Below are 16,636 nucleotides of genomic sequence, written 5' to 3' on the forward strand. Positions count from 1 at the left end.
TTTAGAGCTATACAGGCATCAAGTGGTAAACCCATGCAATATCATGTTTTATTTAATTTTATGATTAATAAATTGATGAATTTTTTTTTTTTTTTTTTTTTCTGAAAGCCTAGTCTCTATTTTACCCGAAAATACTGCATAGAATATATTTTTTTTAAATCAAAAAAAAAAAAAAAAAAAAAAAAAAATCATTATTTTCAATGGCAAAAAATGGACTATAAATATTGCATAAATATTAATAAGTTCAATCAAATTGTCTCAAAATTCTAAATTAAAAAGAATAAATATTATAGAACAAAAATAAATTGCATTGGTTTTTACTGGGATGGAGGAAGTTTCATTTTTAGGTGTCCGGTCATTTATGACCGGGAAGGCCCCCAGTGTGACTGCTAAACGAAGACCATCACAGACTGACGAAAATGCGGGACATTTTCTCAATATGCGACGTGCGGGACAAGGGGTGAAAATGCTGTGCGGTACAACACAAAGTTAGGTCACCCTACCTATGACCCGGAAAACGATCGAGCTCAGCCATCTTGAAGGACATCTCGATTCTCTAAATGCACCGCGAGGAGTCGAGGATCGAGGAGTTAGGAGGCTTCCCGAGGAGTCATGAGCGAGGATACACGGGTGTCTCCTTTGCAGAAGAGTTTTATCGACTAAACGTGAGACACATGTATAAATTCTCCTCCCCCTTCACATCTGTCACAATCATTTTAATTTATAATTTACCTTTACAGTGTAGATAAACCACACATCTCACATATGTCAACAGGGTATCTTGCTTTATTATTATTTATTATGAATTTCTTAAATAACCAAACTAAAACAACATAAGGGAAGATCCTTTGAGCGCTGCTGATGACGCTGTGAAGTGACGCTTGAGTGATCAAGTATTCCAATGTATAAAAAAAACCTTTCATTCGACTCCTCCGTCCTCCTTTTCTTTCCTTTCAGCCTTCCCTCGCATCCTACAGGGGTGGAGCTGAGACGCCAGGAAAGGAAGCGAGGAAAGGAAACGAGGATGCACAAATAAGAAATGAGAAGCACCCCATGACTTTCAACACACTGCTAACTAACTCAATCAGGCCCCGCCCCTTTATTTTGCACATGCCTTGAGTGAGAATTATTTGCATGAGGAATATTGTGACGTGTTCGTTCGTGGAAGAAAACTCAATAGAGGCGTTTCAGGGAGTTCAGAAACAGTGACACTGATTTAGAGAAAAACTCCCGCTAGAGTGACTTTATAACTTTGCAGACCTTTTTCATGCTGAAACAGCAATACACTAAAAGTTGAATGTGTAAAAAACACAATAGGACCCCTTTACGGCTTTCATCTAAATCAGATATATTTTAGCTTTATTTCAGTTACTGAAAACATTTATTTTTATTTTAGTTAAAAATAACAAACACTGGGACTGTGTCTTAATATTCGCATGTCTTAATACAAACTCACAAGTGTGTACTATCGCCAATGAGGTCCATACTTTTAGTATTTAGTAGAATTTGCAAATTGTTGTACAGCCAGTGATTCACCCATCTAATTTTAGGGCCATTGACTGTGCGAAGCCTGGGCTTATAACCTAATTATACTTGTCAAAGCATGTCTATGTTTTTAGACTTACTATTATTCTGTTAAATCAGTGTCTCAGACACAGATCAAAATCTAGATTAAAGTGTTCAAAAAGAAATCTCAGAGCTCAGAAACTTTGTTTTCGTGCATTGATTTTAATGGTGCACTTTGAAGTCGTGGCATATTGTTTTCATCTGAAATTTGTGCGTGGTGACCGTCATGTGACATAAGCGACCCTGCTGTTTGATGTTTGAGTCAAATGCTGTGTGATATTTAAATGCTTAGCTCTCAGTGGACCAACCTCAGCAGAACACACTGATTTCTCTGAGAAAGGAGCGAACGCTGGGCTGGATGTGGGTGGCACAATCATACTAAGGAGAATGCGTGGGTCCAGGGCTTATTTCAGGATCTGATCAGCACGGCAGAGGAGCACGGATTTAATGAGCGACACTTTACTAACTGCCATTATAGAAGGGACAGATTATCACAGGCTATCAAAGTGATGTTGAACACAGTCGTACATCATTATTATGGGGCTGAGGCCTACAGCAAACATCCATCAGGCAGTGTGAGAGGTCAATGGGAAGAGGAAACATGCTAATGATGGTGACTAAACCTGTATAATGCGGTTCCATCACATCCCGTTTGCTTCCAGCTTTTTCTTTTGTACCTTTACATCTGAAGAGAAATAAATCACACATGATGAATACAGTGCTCAGATATCAGGGAAATAAATGGCCTCACCGTTTCTCTGCTTAAATTCAGTGCTGAAATGTTGCAAGCCTCATTTTATTAACTCAACAAAGACGAGACGTCTTTATCAAGCAGTGTTTTAGAGTATATCTAAAATGCAGATTAATTTATAGCATCTCAGACTTTCTCTTACACAGTCATCCACAATAAACACGTAATTATAAAATCATATATACATACATTAAACACTTCATGATTAGGCTAATTCATACATGCATACGTACTTAAACACTTCAAACTGCAATTTCACATAACTCTCACAGCTGCAAACACTTTTCATAACATAACATGAGTAGTGTTCTATAAATATCATATGTAAAGGCATCAGATCATGAAATAAAATAAGACTTTCATCCGCAGCATTGATGTTGTGAAACTGACAGGTGCAAACACAAAGCCTACAGAGAGGCCTGACAATGATGAATCTCAACCGGCGGCCGTCAGCCATCAGAACCAGGAAAGCGTCTCTCATTTGATTTCTTACTGAAGCAATATTCAGAGGGACCTACTCACTATGAGTGGGCTGTTATGTTGCCATGGTAATGATTTTCTTCCCACTTATTCCCGCTACTTAATAAATTGTGTTTAGGGTGACACCTTGTGGGAAACAAGAGGATCTACATTCAATCAACAGCTATTAGAAAATAAGTTTTATAGGTACTGAATTTGGTCTTTTAGCAACTGTCTTACTACATTAATCATGCTAAGCATTTTGTCATTTGGAGGGTAGACTGCACTGTAAATAGTGATCAGTTGACTTAACTTGAAAAAAGTGAGGAAACATGTTGCCTTAAAATTATTAAGTAAGTAAACTTAATGAGTAATTGAAAAAATTAAGGTATGGGAACTTGACAATTCCAAGTTACTCTGACAAGTAAGAGTTATTGAAACAAAAGAAAGTGTGTTGTGATAACTTTTTATTTTAAGTTGGACTAACTTAATTTTATTAAATTGCAATTCTTAAAAAAATGTCAATCTACTTATAGCTTAAAACTAACAAGTTTTGTTCTGACTACTTAAATTGAGGAAACCCGTTGCCTTGAAAAAAATTCAAACCCTTAAAATCAAACCCATGACCTTGGCGTTACTATTAATAATATACTATTTTATATATATATAAAATATACTATTATAAAAAAAATAAAAAAAAACTTAAATTGAAATGTATTATTTTTGTTTGATATTGACAGATGTTTGGGGAATTATTTTATGGTGCCAAAATGTATTTTTTTTACTTTCCTGTACTGAAAGGCTTAATAGGTTATGTCTACTTCTAGATCAAGATCTAAAACAAGTGATTTACTCAGATTTCAAAATCCTTTTTTTTTTTTTTTTTTTTTTAACAAACCATTTTCCAGATTTGATCTAACCCGATAGCCAAAATCCAGTCAGATTACTTTTGAACAACTGGGTCCAGGAGATTCAGGTACAACATGAACCAAAGCCTGAGACAGACTGGAGTTACTATAGCAACAGACTGATAGATGTGTGTTGATGGAGACCTCGTGTGGTGAACTTGAGTAATGACAGAGATCTCAGTATCATCATTTCAGTAATGACAGGTGACTTTCAGTACAACTTGGGGCTCTTTAAAAAAGTAAAAAGAAAAAACTGTTTTTGTAAAAAGCTTTTATACACTTTTAAGCAATACATCCAGGCATTATAAATATCCTTATGCACAGTAAAAAAGTTGCTGCCTTAAATTTTCAATATTTTAAACTTGGATGTTTAAGTCATTCAAACTTAAATTACATAAAACTGCTTAAATTATTTGGCAAGATTTGGTAATATAAATTATTTATATGTGAAGCAATGGTAATTGGTAACTGGTATTTAACTGTCTGTCTCACAGCACAGGTCATTGTGTCATGTGTCCCTCATATTTTAGTTTCAGTGGTTTAATGACAGGAAAATTCTTATTTTGTGTCACCACATAGAAAAAAAACACCAGAAATCCTATATAAAATGTGCAAAACAGATGTTTTAGTTAGTCAGCGATGGTTTTTAAACTTACCACAGCCAATTGTACTTACGGTCGATACTTGCTGAGTGTTAATTCTAGATCCTGTGGTTATGAAAGCAACCAAGGGGTGAAATCAGCTAACCAAACCAAACCAAAATCAGCTAATTAACATACTAAATGATGTCTTTTTAAAAAGTGTAAAATTGCAGAAGCATAAGTCAATGGAAAATCCTTACCATTATAAAAAAGAAAATGTATGTGCTAGTTATTGTGCAAGACCTCAACTGATCCAGTACTGTTGAATGATCTGAACTTCCTCTTCTTTCACGGAAACTGGGTAATATTCTTATAAGCATATTGTGACCACAGATGCGTGCCAGCAGAGCTTTTCTGTCAGAATGAGAAGTGATCGTGTGACTGAAGCTTCATCCACACTCTTCTGTTAGGATTGAGCTCTTCTGGACTTGAGAGAAATGATGCTCATCTTTGGACTGATGCTGCTGCAAACTGCTTCATGTGAGTCAACTTTCAGCTCAAACTGATGTTATGATGTTGTTCACTCACTGATGATGTTTTATGTAATCTGAATCTGATTATAATTCATGATGAGAGGTATATTTATTGTATACCAAGGTCTGTCAAAATTCTCGATTCTGATTGGCTAGAAGGTGTGTTAAAACTGTTTAATGCACAGGTAGTTGCAGTGAGTTTAATCACCATTCTTCATTATTAATTCTTATCTCAATTAGACACAAACACTATCAAAATGTTATGTCCTACAGGCCGATTTGCACATTTTTACATTCTCTTTTCAAAACTGTTAAACTTACTGTAAGTTCAAAACCATCACAACACAAAAATGAATAAGACAGAAATATGCACCATTTCTACAGTAAAACCATATTGAAATATATTCTGAATCTTAAAAATAGATGTAACTGAAGACCTACACATGTGTTAGTCTTTCAGTTTCCTTACCATCCATTCAAAAAGGGAAACTTAGGAATAATTTAGTACTGTAATGTAAACATGGACGATGGGCGTAACATATACTGCAGTGAATTGTGAGCAGAAGACAGTGTCATTGTTTTGGAAAGAAATATTACAAAAGAAAATATAGCCTAATGCCGCCTGATGTTAGCGGGGTTTTTTGGTCTGTGTTTATGATTGAAAAAAATTTAGTTTGTTGGTTCACAGCCTTTTTTACTGTTCTGTAAGAATGAGGGGCTTTTTTTTTTTTTGAGACATTCAAGTGTGTTGGTAGTTTGAGTGCATTTTGAATGTGAAATTAACTGGCGTGCCGAAGTTGGTTTGTAGAAGTGTGAAGAAGAGTTTTGAAAAAATGACCTAAGTATTGAGAAGTGCCTTAGCGATTGTGAAAAACTGTAATGCACTGCTTTCGTCACTGAAGCACACGCCTCCTCATCACTCGCACACAGAGATCGGAGAATATGTTAATGCACGCTTGTCATTGGACGATCCTTTGACTCCACATCGTGCATCTGTTTAATGCACAGCTATTCGTGTGTATCCCTTACATACTGTAACACTCTCACTCTGTCTGTAGATGTTCATATTTCTCTCTCTGTGTGTGTGTGTGTGTGTGTGTGTGTGTGTGTGTGTGTGTGTGTGTGTGTTTGTTCTTCAGGTATGGAGTTTAACTGCAGGTTTGATCAGAAAGATCCCTGTTACGCTGCTCTGGATCACAAACTCAATCTGCAGATGGTGGATGCTGGAAAATATAAACTGAAGATAATAAAGAGAATAAACAACAACCAATATGATCTAGTTTGTAAAGTAAAGAATGACAGTAAAAGTGGGACAGAATGTGGTCTTTATAATAACAGATCTGAAGTGACAGTCATTAATGGGACTCTGATAATAAACCGTGTGATCAAAACAGATTCAGGGAATTACACTTTAATACTCGATCACTCAGACGGCTCAGTAACATCTGCAGATCTTCAAGTGAAAGTAGAAGGTACAGTAACTCTCATCAGACTTATTACAATCTCATGATCTACAATGATCTCACTCTCATGCATTTTTGAACATCTGGAAGAATTTCATCAAAAGCAACTTCACTTTGTTTTCTATGTATTTAGAAATTTGATTTGTCACAGATATTAATTTAGTCTATTTAAAAAACAAGCCATGTTTGTTTGAATGTGTCTGTTTGTCATGTGACTGTCATGTGTCCCACCCTCCAGCTCCTATTGGCTCAGTGGAAGTGTCAATCATCTGCTCCTCCAGTGGGGTGAAGTCAGTGTCCTGCTCTTCTGACGGGGATCAGCTCATCTACAGCTGGACTCTGAATGGAGATCCACTGATGGATGGAGACACCAGCATTGAGCTGAATGACACAACTCATGGAGACATCATCTGTAGTGTGAAGAACCACGTCAGTGACGGACAGAAGAGCACTAGTGTAGAACAATGTCCTGGTGAGCTTTTCTTACATAAATCTCCATGTATTTACTAAACTACAGTAAATACATGGGGAATGTGTGTGTGTGTCTGTGTGTGCGTGCGTGCGTGCGTGCGTGCGTGTGTGTCTGTGCGTGTGTTTGTTCTTCAGGTATGGAGTTTAACTGCAGGTTTGATCAGTCAGATCCCTGTTACGCTGCTCTGGATCACAAACTCAATCTGCAGATGGTGGATGCTAGAAATTATAGACTGAAGATAATAAAGAGAATATTCAACAACAACACAGTTGATCCAGTTTGTAAAGTAAAGAATGACAGTAAAACTGAGAATGAATGTGATCTTTATAATAACAGACCTGAAGTGACAGTCATTAATGGGAATCTGATAATAAACCGTGTGATCAGAGAAGATTCAGGGAATTACACTTTATTACTCGATCACTCAGACGGCACAGTAACATATGAACATCTTCAAGTGAAAGTTGAAGGTACAGTAACTCTCATCAGACTCATTACAATCTCATGATCTCCAATGATCTCACTCTCATGCAAATGAATCAGTGGAATCTCTGTGAAGGTTTTTCATTATTGAACATCTGGAAGAATTTCATCAAAAGCAACTTCACTTTGTTTTCTATGTATTTAGATATTTTATTTGTCACAATGATATTTATTTAGTCTATTTAAAAAACAAGCCATGTTTGTTTGAATGTGTCTGTTTGTCATGTGACTGTCATGTGTCCCGCCCTCCAGCTCCTATTGGCTCAGTGGAAGTGTCAATCATCTGCTCCTCCAGTGGGGTGAAGTCAGTGTCCTGCTCTTCTGACGGGGATCAGCTCATCTACAGCTGGACTCTGAATGGAGATCCACTGATGGATGGAGACACCAGCATTGAGCTGAATGACACAACTCATGGAGACATCATCTGTAGTGTGAAGAACCACGTCAGTGACGGACAGAAGAGCATTAGTCTAGACTGTCCTGGTGAGCTTTTCTTACATAAATCTCCATGTATTTACTAAACTACAGTAAATACATGGGGAATGTGTGTGTGTGTGTGTGTGTGTGTGTGTGTGCGTGCGTGCGTGCGTGCGTGTGTTTGTTCTTCAGGTATGGAGTTTAACTGCAGGTTTGATCAGAAAGATCCCTGTTACGCTGCTCTGGATCACAAACTCAGTCTGCAGATGGTGGATGCTGGAAATTATAGACTGAAGATAATAAAGAGAATAAACAACAACAGAGATGATCCATTTTGTAGAGTAAAGAATGACAGTAAAAGTGGGACCGAATGTGATCTTTATAGTAACAGACCTGAAGTGACAGTCATTAATGGGAATCTGATAATAAACCGTGTGATCAGAGCAGATTCAGGGAATTACACTTTACAACTCGATCACTCAGACGGCACAGTAACATATGAACATCTTCAAGTGAAAGTTGAAGGTACAGTAACTCTCATCAGACTCATTACAATCTCATGATCTCCAATGATCTCACTCTCATGCAAATGAATCAGTGGAATCTCTGTGAAGGTTTTTGATTATTGAACATCTTGAAGAAGTTCATCAAAAGCAACTTCACTTTGTTTTCTATTTATTTAGATATTTTATTTGTCACATAGATATTTATTTAGTCTATTTAAAAAACAAGCCATGTTTGTTTGAATGTGTCTGTTTGTCATGTGACTGTCATGTGACCCGCCCTCCAGCTCCTATTGGCTCAGTGAACGTGTCAATCATCTGCTCCTCCAGTGGGGTGAAGTCAGTGTCCTGCTCTTCTGACGGGGATCAGCTCATCTACAGCTGGACTCTGAATGGAGATCCTCTGATGGATGGAGACACCAGCATTGAGCTGAATGACACAACTCATGGAGACATCATCTGTAGTGTGAAGAACCACGTCAGTGACGGACAGAAGAACATTAGTGTAGAACAATGTCCTGGTGAGCTTTTCATACATGAATCTACATGTATTTACTAAACTAAAGCAACAAGAGTGAATCTCACAAAACCTGTCAAGAACATGTCAGTCACATTTTAGTCAGACACAGCAACACCAGTGATGCAAAACAGTGAGTTCTCTTCAATGGACACAGTTCATTCTCGCAACGTTTCTGGCTGAAAATGAGTTTATTTCAGCCCGATCTCAGCAGTAATTTGTGTTGAAGTGTTTTCAGTTTCAGTGATTACAGTGATGTTTTATTACAGGAACAACTACTGCAGCTGTGACCTCTCGTTTGACCTCTACACTGACCAATAGCACACAGACATCAGAACATGTTACAAGTTTGAAAGAACACGCTACAGGAAACATGATGGATTGATTTTCTTTCTAATTGTTGTTTTCAGTGTGTTCAGAGCCTGAGGTGTTTGTGCTGGTCTGGAGTTTTCAGATGATGGTTCTGTTTGGTCTGTTAGGAGGGTTTCACATCTACATGAGACACACGTCAGGTGAGAGACATTTATCATCATCATTCTGGATTTAACATGCTAATATTAAGAGATGATGATAATGTGATGCTTTTAGAAAGAAAACAGGACGATCAAAAACTGAGAATGAGAAGATTTAGAGAAGAACATGAACACACAGCAGAAGATTCATGAGACCAGCAGCAGATCTCAGCACATCTATGAGAATCTCCTCCTTTTGCTTTCATGTTTCTACCATGTTTTCAGGCGACGCCAACAATTGCGAAGATTTCAGATGATGGCAACTTTGGATCGACATGCCAAACTTTCAGATATTATCCTTCAATATTTGAATATTATCATTATATTGTAAACGTTAAGCACAAGTTGTAATAGCTGCCTAACATATACGCTGTGTCAGCTTAACTGAAAACATTAAGTTATCTAACTAACATGTACTATATTACAGTATATTACTGCCATATTACTGTGACACACTCACACTCAAACAGAATATTTCCAAAATTGTAAGATTAAAACAAGCATTTCCTGTAAAGCTGCCTTGAAACATGTATTGTATTGTATTATAAAAGTGCTAGAAAAAATAAAAAACTGTTGCTCTTGATCATGTCTTGGTTTTGTGGTGTCTGGGGTTTTGCTATTCGTGCTTTTACACTTCTGCTTGCATTTGCAGAAGGGTGTCATTTTCATTGCATGATTTATAAACACACACCAGTTTGAAAACACCCACATATTTAGAAACACCCACTTTTGTTCCCATAGACCCCATACTCAGTGAAGACACAAGTGTACAGTCCCGTAAAACAACGTAAAAAATAAAAAAAGTAAAATCAAAGATATATACCTATACAATATTTACACTGATTCATGAGTAGAAGGGTTTTAATTACAGGCGAGTTGAGAGCACAAATCACAAAATCATTTAGTGGTCATGTCAATGTATTCCGATATAGCATATTAATGATGACAGAGAATACATGAGCTTGTGTTTGACGGCACATTCCTGCAGCAACCCGGCTAACATATAACTCACGATTTTACAATAAAGCATGTGTGATAGACTATGTGTTATATGTCCAGAGAGAATAACAAAAGGGAATGTGGGAATGTACTGCTGTGTTCCCATCGGTGATATAATTTTCATTTTAATTAACAGAAAGTGCACATTATTCAAATTTAAACATTTAGAAGTTTGCAATATAGGCTATATAAAAAATGAAAGGCACACTATGTAATTTTTCGCCACTAGAGGTCGCTTTTTCTAAACAGAGGTGTAGCTTGATGACACTTTGATTTTGCGGGATCATGGGAGTTGTTGTCTTCACCTTTACAGCCGGTGGAGAATACGACGGGACTCGGGCAGAAATTATATTCATGGATGACCGGTATGTATTAAAGATTTATTAACGTTACGAAAGCCGTTGTAGTGGAACGAGGCCGCTGGAGTGATTGCTAATGAGAGACGAGAACAACACGCGTCTCGAGAGCAGAGGAGCTTTTATTATGACACACACTTCAACTTCTTCTGGTCAAGAGTATATGTGGGGAAACGCAGCGCTGTTTTATCATATTTGATTTGAGTGTGTTGAAAGTTGTTAATGCTAGTCTGTGCGTTCGCTTGGCGGCTACTATATGAGACACTTGTTGCACACTGCAGTGAGCTAGATCGATATTAGGCATGGTAAATAAATATGGTACTTGCATAAATCAAGAAAGCGAGATTTAAACAAATTAGGGCTGTCAACTTTAGTCGTTTAGTCGACTAATCGGTCGATGCCGTCTTGGTCGACTGACATTCTCATTGGTCGACCAGTGGCATATTTTTTTTTTTTTTTTTTTTCACCAATAAAGAAATTTTCATTGATTTACTCCTTGATATTTATTCTAAATATAATTAGCCTATGTTTTATCCCCAACTTTAAATGCTTTAATTTAGGCTTTTTTGTAACAGCGCCACAGTTTAGCGCACCACGTAGAACACTCGTAGGCTGCACTGCTGCTTCGCGCTCAGTAAGGAATATAGTAATCTCTATGTGTCTGTCTGTCCGTTTGCATTTTGATTATTTCGAGAACCGTTCATCCAATCGACTTCACAAGGGAGTGCAGTGTCGCATTTGGTGCAATATAGACAGACACGCGAGACGCGACACGTTCAGAATTAATAGTAGCCTAAACTACAGAACAGCGCGAGCGGGAAGCGGCGCACCTCACGCGAGCAGGGCTTATGCTCCGAGAACGGACACTGCACTAGTGATATAAAACGCAGTCTGTTAACTTAAGCAATACTTTTAAGGTAGTCTAATATTTTTCTGACTAACAAATTACTGACACAGTAAAGGGTAGATTTAAATAGAGAAAAATGAAATTTAAATAAAGAAAAACGAAATTTAAATAAAGAAAAAAACGAAATTTAAATAAAGAAAAAACGAAATTTAAATAAAGAAAAACGAAATTAAGTTAGCCTAAATTAAAAACGAGATTAATTTAGATTTATAATAACGGGTAAAAAGTCTAATACATTTTGTTTCTATTATTCTATTTTCCACAATGTCAAAGCAACAGCAGCAATACAAGCTCAGACATGCACTTCGGTCCATACAAACTCCGCTGTTCTGTGCTGAACACTCCCGTTGCTGGAACACTCAGTTGGTTCTATTTCTAGCATGCACGCGTTTTCCGCGTGGCTCGAGCCGCGCCTGAGACGCGTGTCTCACGCAGGCAGTGTGCAAACTCCAACCTGTTAACATGGGAGCCGAAATAAAAAAAGACACGCCACGCAGCTGAGACGCTCACGCCACGCAGCCAGTGTGTCGCCGGCCTTATTCAAGCGCGAATGAGAACCGTTTCGTGGGGGATCCCAGGTGTCAAAAAAAAAAAAAAAAAAAAAAAGTTTATTCGTTCTTGTTTTATAAATGCTCTATGACAATTGTTTAATAAATGTTCAATCAAAATGCAAAACATCGGGTTTTTTTTTTGTTTGTTTTGTTTTTTTTTGACTAATCGTTGCGCAGGACAGGACTTTGGTCGACTAAGCATTTCTTTGGTTGACTACAGCCCTAAAACAAATAGACTAACTGTGTAAAATTTAGGATAACGTAAGTAGCCTACACAAATCAACAAAATATAAAACATTGTTCTAGTGATTTTTGGATATTTTGATCCAAAAATATTACATAGTGTGCCTTTAAATAGATACCAAATATAAAACTATTTATTTTAGTAAATGAGTCCAGCTGTAACTCTAGTTTCCTCCTGCAGATGTCGCTAATAACCAGGAAAGTGTCTGTCTTTGACACTTATTTGTTAAACATAAATAGACTTTTATTATAGTGTTCATTTTAGTGAAGTTTATTTGTTAAAAATTACACTAAAGAGCTATAGACTATCATCCACCATCTGTGTGTGAAACATGAAATTGCATGTGATGTGTGGAGTAGTTTGAGTCAGTTGTGCTTCTTCTGTTCTGATGAATCTGCTGGTTTGAGGAATCGTACTGGTTAACAATGATCACAGTATCAGAGCGGATCTGTCATGTTGCATCAAGACCGCTGACACTAAGAAAAGTGTAGCCTATATCAAGATGCCATGTGATCATCTGTGTATTATATTTGTCGCTGTGGGTTATTCCACAGGGGTTATTTAGAGACCAGTGTTTCTCAACGGGTCGCGGAGTGAAAACATCGACAAAAATATGTGTAAAGGAAGAGAATAAGAGCCCTCAGTCAGAGATGCAAGAGCAATGTATGAGCTTGCCAATATTCCTATGTTCAGATCAGGATAGAATATGTTAATCATGTCAAAAATGTATTTATAAGAATCAGCTCTGGTTTCTTGGTTTCACATTCTGCGTAGCTAAACATTGCAGTTTTAACACTATAGAAGCAAAACGAGCCAAATAAGCCTTCATGTCTGAACTTTATGCTAATACTCTCTGTGCCTTAATTCTATAAGTGACACCTTTGCTATTACACCGGATACCAGACTTTGCAGGGACATGTCTCAACTTTTAGCAGTGACACAGCTAACCAAAGGTCTGTTTGAATAGAATATGTGAAGATAAGTATATGAACTATGAGTATATGATATCAAAAGATATAATAGACCAAAATATCATTCATAAATGGATTAATACGAGAATAATATGTTTAGGATTAATCATAAAAGAACAATCATAATCATAAGCATATATTTTTTCTTTTCTTATACACCTCCTTCCCACTTGCTGTTTTAAATATATGATTAGCACTTTTATACTTATTTTTGGAAGTGTGCCTGAAAATGTTACGTCTTTTTACACCTTTCTAGTTTCACTGTCTTTAGTTAGACTTGGTCTATGTCAGTGCACCCATCATCTGCCTTCCCCCATATGAGGAAACTTCCTCTTTTCTCATGAAGCGGTCAGATATTTCCTCATGTGTCAGTCCAGAGTGAGTCTCTCTGTGAGGAGCTTCATGAGAGCCAGAACACAGACAGACTGAAGTCCAGACACTCATGTCCCCATCTGAAGCTTCATCCACACTCTTCTGCTGCCGTTGGGCTCTTCTGGAAACTGGACTTTAGAGAAATGATGCTCATCTTTGGACTGATGCTGATGCTGCTGCAAACTGCTGCATGTGAGTCAACTTTACAATGCTGTTCAATCTCATCAATCTCTGAAATAAAAACACTGTAATATAATATCACATTAACAGTGTTTCCAAAACAGTCTGCAGTGATCTATAGACTTAGTGTTACTGGTCTTATTCATAGTGTGTATTTGTGGAGGATTAACAAAATGTGAGTGTGTTTGTTTCTTAGGGCTCTATTTTAACGATCTGAAACGCAAGTATCAAACGCGAAACGCAAATAACAGCGAAGCGCTGTTGCTATTATACCGGCGGGATAAATGACTCTTGCGCCCGACGCAAATCTAAAATGTGTTGGTCTGAAGTAGCTTCATTACTCATAGGTGTGGATGGGCGTAACGTGAAATAAACCAATCAGAGCGTGATCTCACATTTCCTTTAAGAGCAGGCGCGCTTGTTCCGGATTGCTATTATAACGGCGGATTTGCCAGGCGCACGCCAGGAGCGGTTCACAGCCGAGGAGACCGACGTTCTCGTCACGGCCGTAAAACACAGAGAAGTTACATTGTATGGGGATGTGAGAAACCCACCCAAATTAGCTTCGGTTAAACAGGCGTATAAAAATTTGGGTAAATGTGTAAGCTAGATTTATGCCTATTTTTTCACATCTTCATGGACACAACAATGATTCCCCTCGTGTGTTAATATTTTTCCTTGTAATGTGTGGTTTTCTAAAAATGTGTGGCAAATTGTTTTCTAAACCTGCAAAATAGCACCAGGGAACGTTTGCGCCGGAACACGCCTCCTCTTTGCACTGAACCGCCCCCGGGAGCGCAAATGCATTTCCTAGTTTACCGACGTCCGTCTGTGGAGGGAAAAGTCCGCTGTGCGCGGGTGCAAAATAGCAATGATACATGAGTCAGTGTACAAAGTCAATTGCGCTGGGTGCAAGATAGGGCCCTTAGTGTCATTGTACAAAAAAGTTTAATATTTTGTAAATGTAATCATTCATTTATAAAAATATATATATATAATGGGGATTCATCAAATCATGTTTCTCCATTACATCTGATGTCACAAAGATCAATACATTATTTAAAAAGAAATGTCATAGTTTGACTGGATTGAACTTTTTTTTTTTTACGTACTAAACCAAGTTAAATCTCCAGTAATAAGTTTATATTCAGTAATTCATGAGAGTAATTCCTTAAAGAAAAGATTTGAGCATTTGTGTTTATGATGAAGATGAACTTCACTTCAGATGAACTGAGCTCAGATGTCTCAGTGAGATCAGATCAAGAGTCTGATTCATTTCATCTTCTTTAATTCTGTGAATGTTTGTGTAATTTGTGTCTGATTATGATGAGAGAAATATTTACATCAGCAGTAGCTCTCTCTGTATGTATGTTGATCCCTCTCTCTCTCTCTCTCTCTCTCTCTCTCTCTCTCTCTCTCTTTCTCTCTGTGTGTGTGTGTGTGTGTGTTGTGTGTGTGTGTGTCTCTCTCTGTGTGTGTGTGTGTGTGTGTGTGTGTGTGTGTGTGTGTGTGTGTGTGTGTGTGTGTGTGTGTGTGTGTGTGTGTGTGTGTGTGTGTTGTTCTTCAGGTATGGAGTTTAACTGCAGGTTTAATCAGTCAGATCCCTGTTACGCTGCTCTGGATCACAAACTCAATCTGCAGATGGTGGATGCTAGAAATTATAAACTGAAGATAATAAAGAGAATAAACAACAACCAATATGATCTAGTTTGTAGAGTGAAGAATGACATTAAAACTGAGAACGAATGTGAGCTTTATAGTAACAGAACTGAAGTGGAATCTCTGTGAAGGTTTTTCATTTTTGAACATCTGGAAGAATTTCATCAAAAGCAACAGCACTTTGTTTTCTATTTATTTAGATATTTGATTTGTCACATAGATATTAATTTAGTCTATTTAAAAAACAAGCCATGTTTGTTTGAATGTGTATGTTTGTCATGTGACTGTCATGTGTCCCGCCCTCCAGCTCCTATTGGCTCAGTGGAAGTGTCAATCATCTGCTCCTCCAGTGGGGTGAAGTCAGTGTCCTGCTCTTCTGACGGGGATCAGCTCATCTACAGCTGGACTCTGAATGGAGATCCACTGATGGATGGAGACACCAGCATTGAGCTGAATGACACAACTCATGGAGACATCATCTGTAGTGTGAAGAACCACGTCAGTGACGGACAGAAGAGCCTTAGTGTAGAATAATGTCCTGGTGAGCTTTTCATACATAAATCTCCATGTATTTACTAAACTACAGCAACAAGAGTGAATCTCACAAAACCTGTCAAGAACATGTCAGTCACATTTTAGTCAGACACAGCAACACCAGTGATGCAAAACAGTGAGTTCTCTTCAATGGACACAGTTCATTCTCGCAACGTTTCTGGCTGAAAATGAGTTTATTTCAGCCCGATCTCAGCAGTAATTTGTGTTGAAGTGTTTTCAGTTTCAGTGATTACAGTGATGTTTTATTACAGGAACAACTACTGCAGCTGTGACCTCTCGTTTGACCTCTACACTGACCAGTAGCACACAGACATCAGGACATGGTACGAGTTTAAAAGAACACGCTACAGGAAACATGATGGATTGATTTTCTTTCTAATTGTTGTTTTCACTGTGTTCAGAGTCTGTGGTGTTTGTGCTGGTCTGGTGTTTTCAGATGATGGCTTTGTTTGGTCTGTTAGGAGGGTTTCACATCTACATGAGACACACGTCAGGTGAGAGACATTTATCATCATCATTCTGGATTTAACATGCAAATATTAAGAGATGATGATAATGTGATGCTTTTAGAAAGAAAACAGGACGAGTGAAGGGCATCGGGTCAGGTGAAGGGCATCATTTTCATTGCATGATTTATAAACACACACCAGTTTGAAAACACCCACACATTTGGAAAC

At 37.7% G+C, this 16,636-nt stretch overlaps 2 protein-coding genes across 4 annotated transcripts in view; both read left to right on the plus strand.

The window, feature by feature from the left end:
* Nucleotides 1–4,617: 4,617 nt before the first annotated feature.
* LOC307171703 (uncharacterized protein) lies at nt 4,618–9,747 on the plus strand. Of its 2 annotated transcripts, none has more exons than XM_079893488.1 (9): nt 4,618–4,805; nt 5,938–6,270; nt 6,500–6,733; nt 6,868–7,203; nt 7,469–7,699; nt 7,826–8,158; nt 8,424–8,657; nt 9,064–9,165; nt 9,242–9,747. In XM_079893488.1, exons 1-9 carry the CDS (start codon nt 4,763–4,765, stop codon nt 9,316–9,318), a joined length of 1,923 nt encoding a protein of 640 aa, XP_079749614.1. In that variant the 5' UTR covers nt 4,618–4,762; the 3' UTR covers nt 9,319–9,747. The 2 variants fall into 2 exon arrangements, with proteins under 2 accessions (XP_079749614.1, XP_079749615.1); XM_079893489.1 differs by having other exon boundaries at nt 9,073–9,165.
* Nucleotides 9,748–13,511: 3,764 nt separating this feature from the next.
* Nucleotides 13,512–16,636, plus strand: part of LOC307171705 (uncharacterized protein) — a 41,538-nt gene continuing 38,413 nt past the window's right edge. Inside the window, exon 1 of one of the 2 annotated variants that reach the window (XM_079893494.1) lies at nt 13,512–13,757. In XM_079893494.1, coding sequence (XP_079749620.1) covers nt 13,709–13,757 — 49 coding nt within the window. In that variant the 5' untranslated portion in view covers nt 13,512–13,708. The remainder of the gene's footprint in view (nt 13,758–16,636) is intronic. The other variant, XM_079893491.1, reaches the window with a different exon arrangement.

The sequence above is a fragment of the Squalius cephalus genome (genome assembly GCF_949319135.1).
Source record: "Squalius cephalus genome assembly, chromosome: 14".
Taxonomy (NCBI): Eukaryota; Metazoa; Chordata; class Actinopteri; order Cypriniformes; family Leuciscidae; genus Squalius; species Squalius cephalus.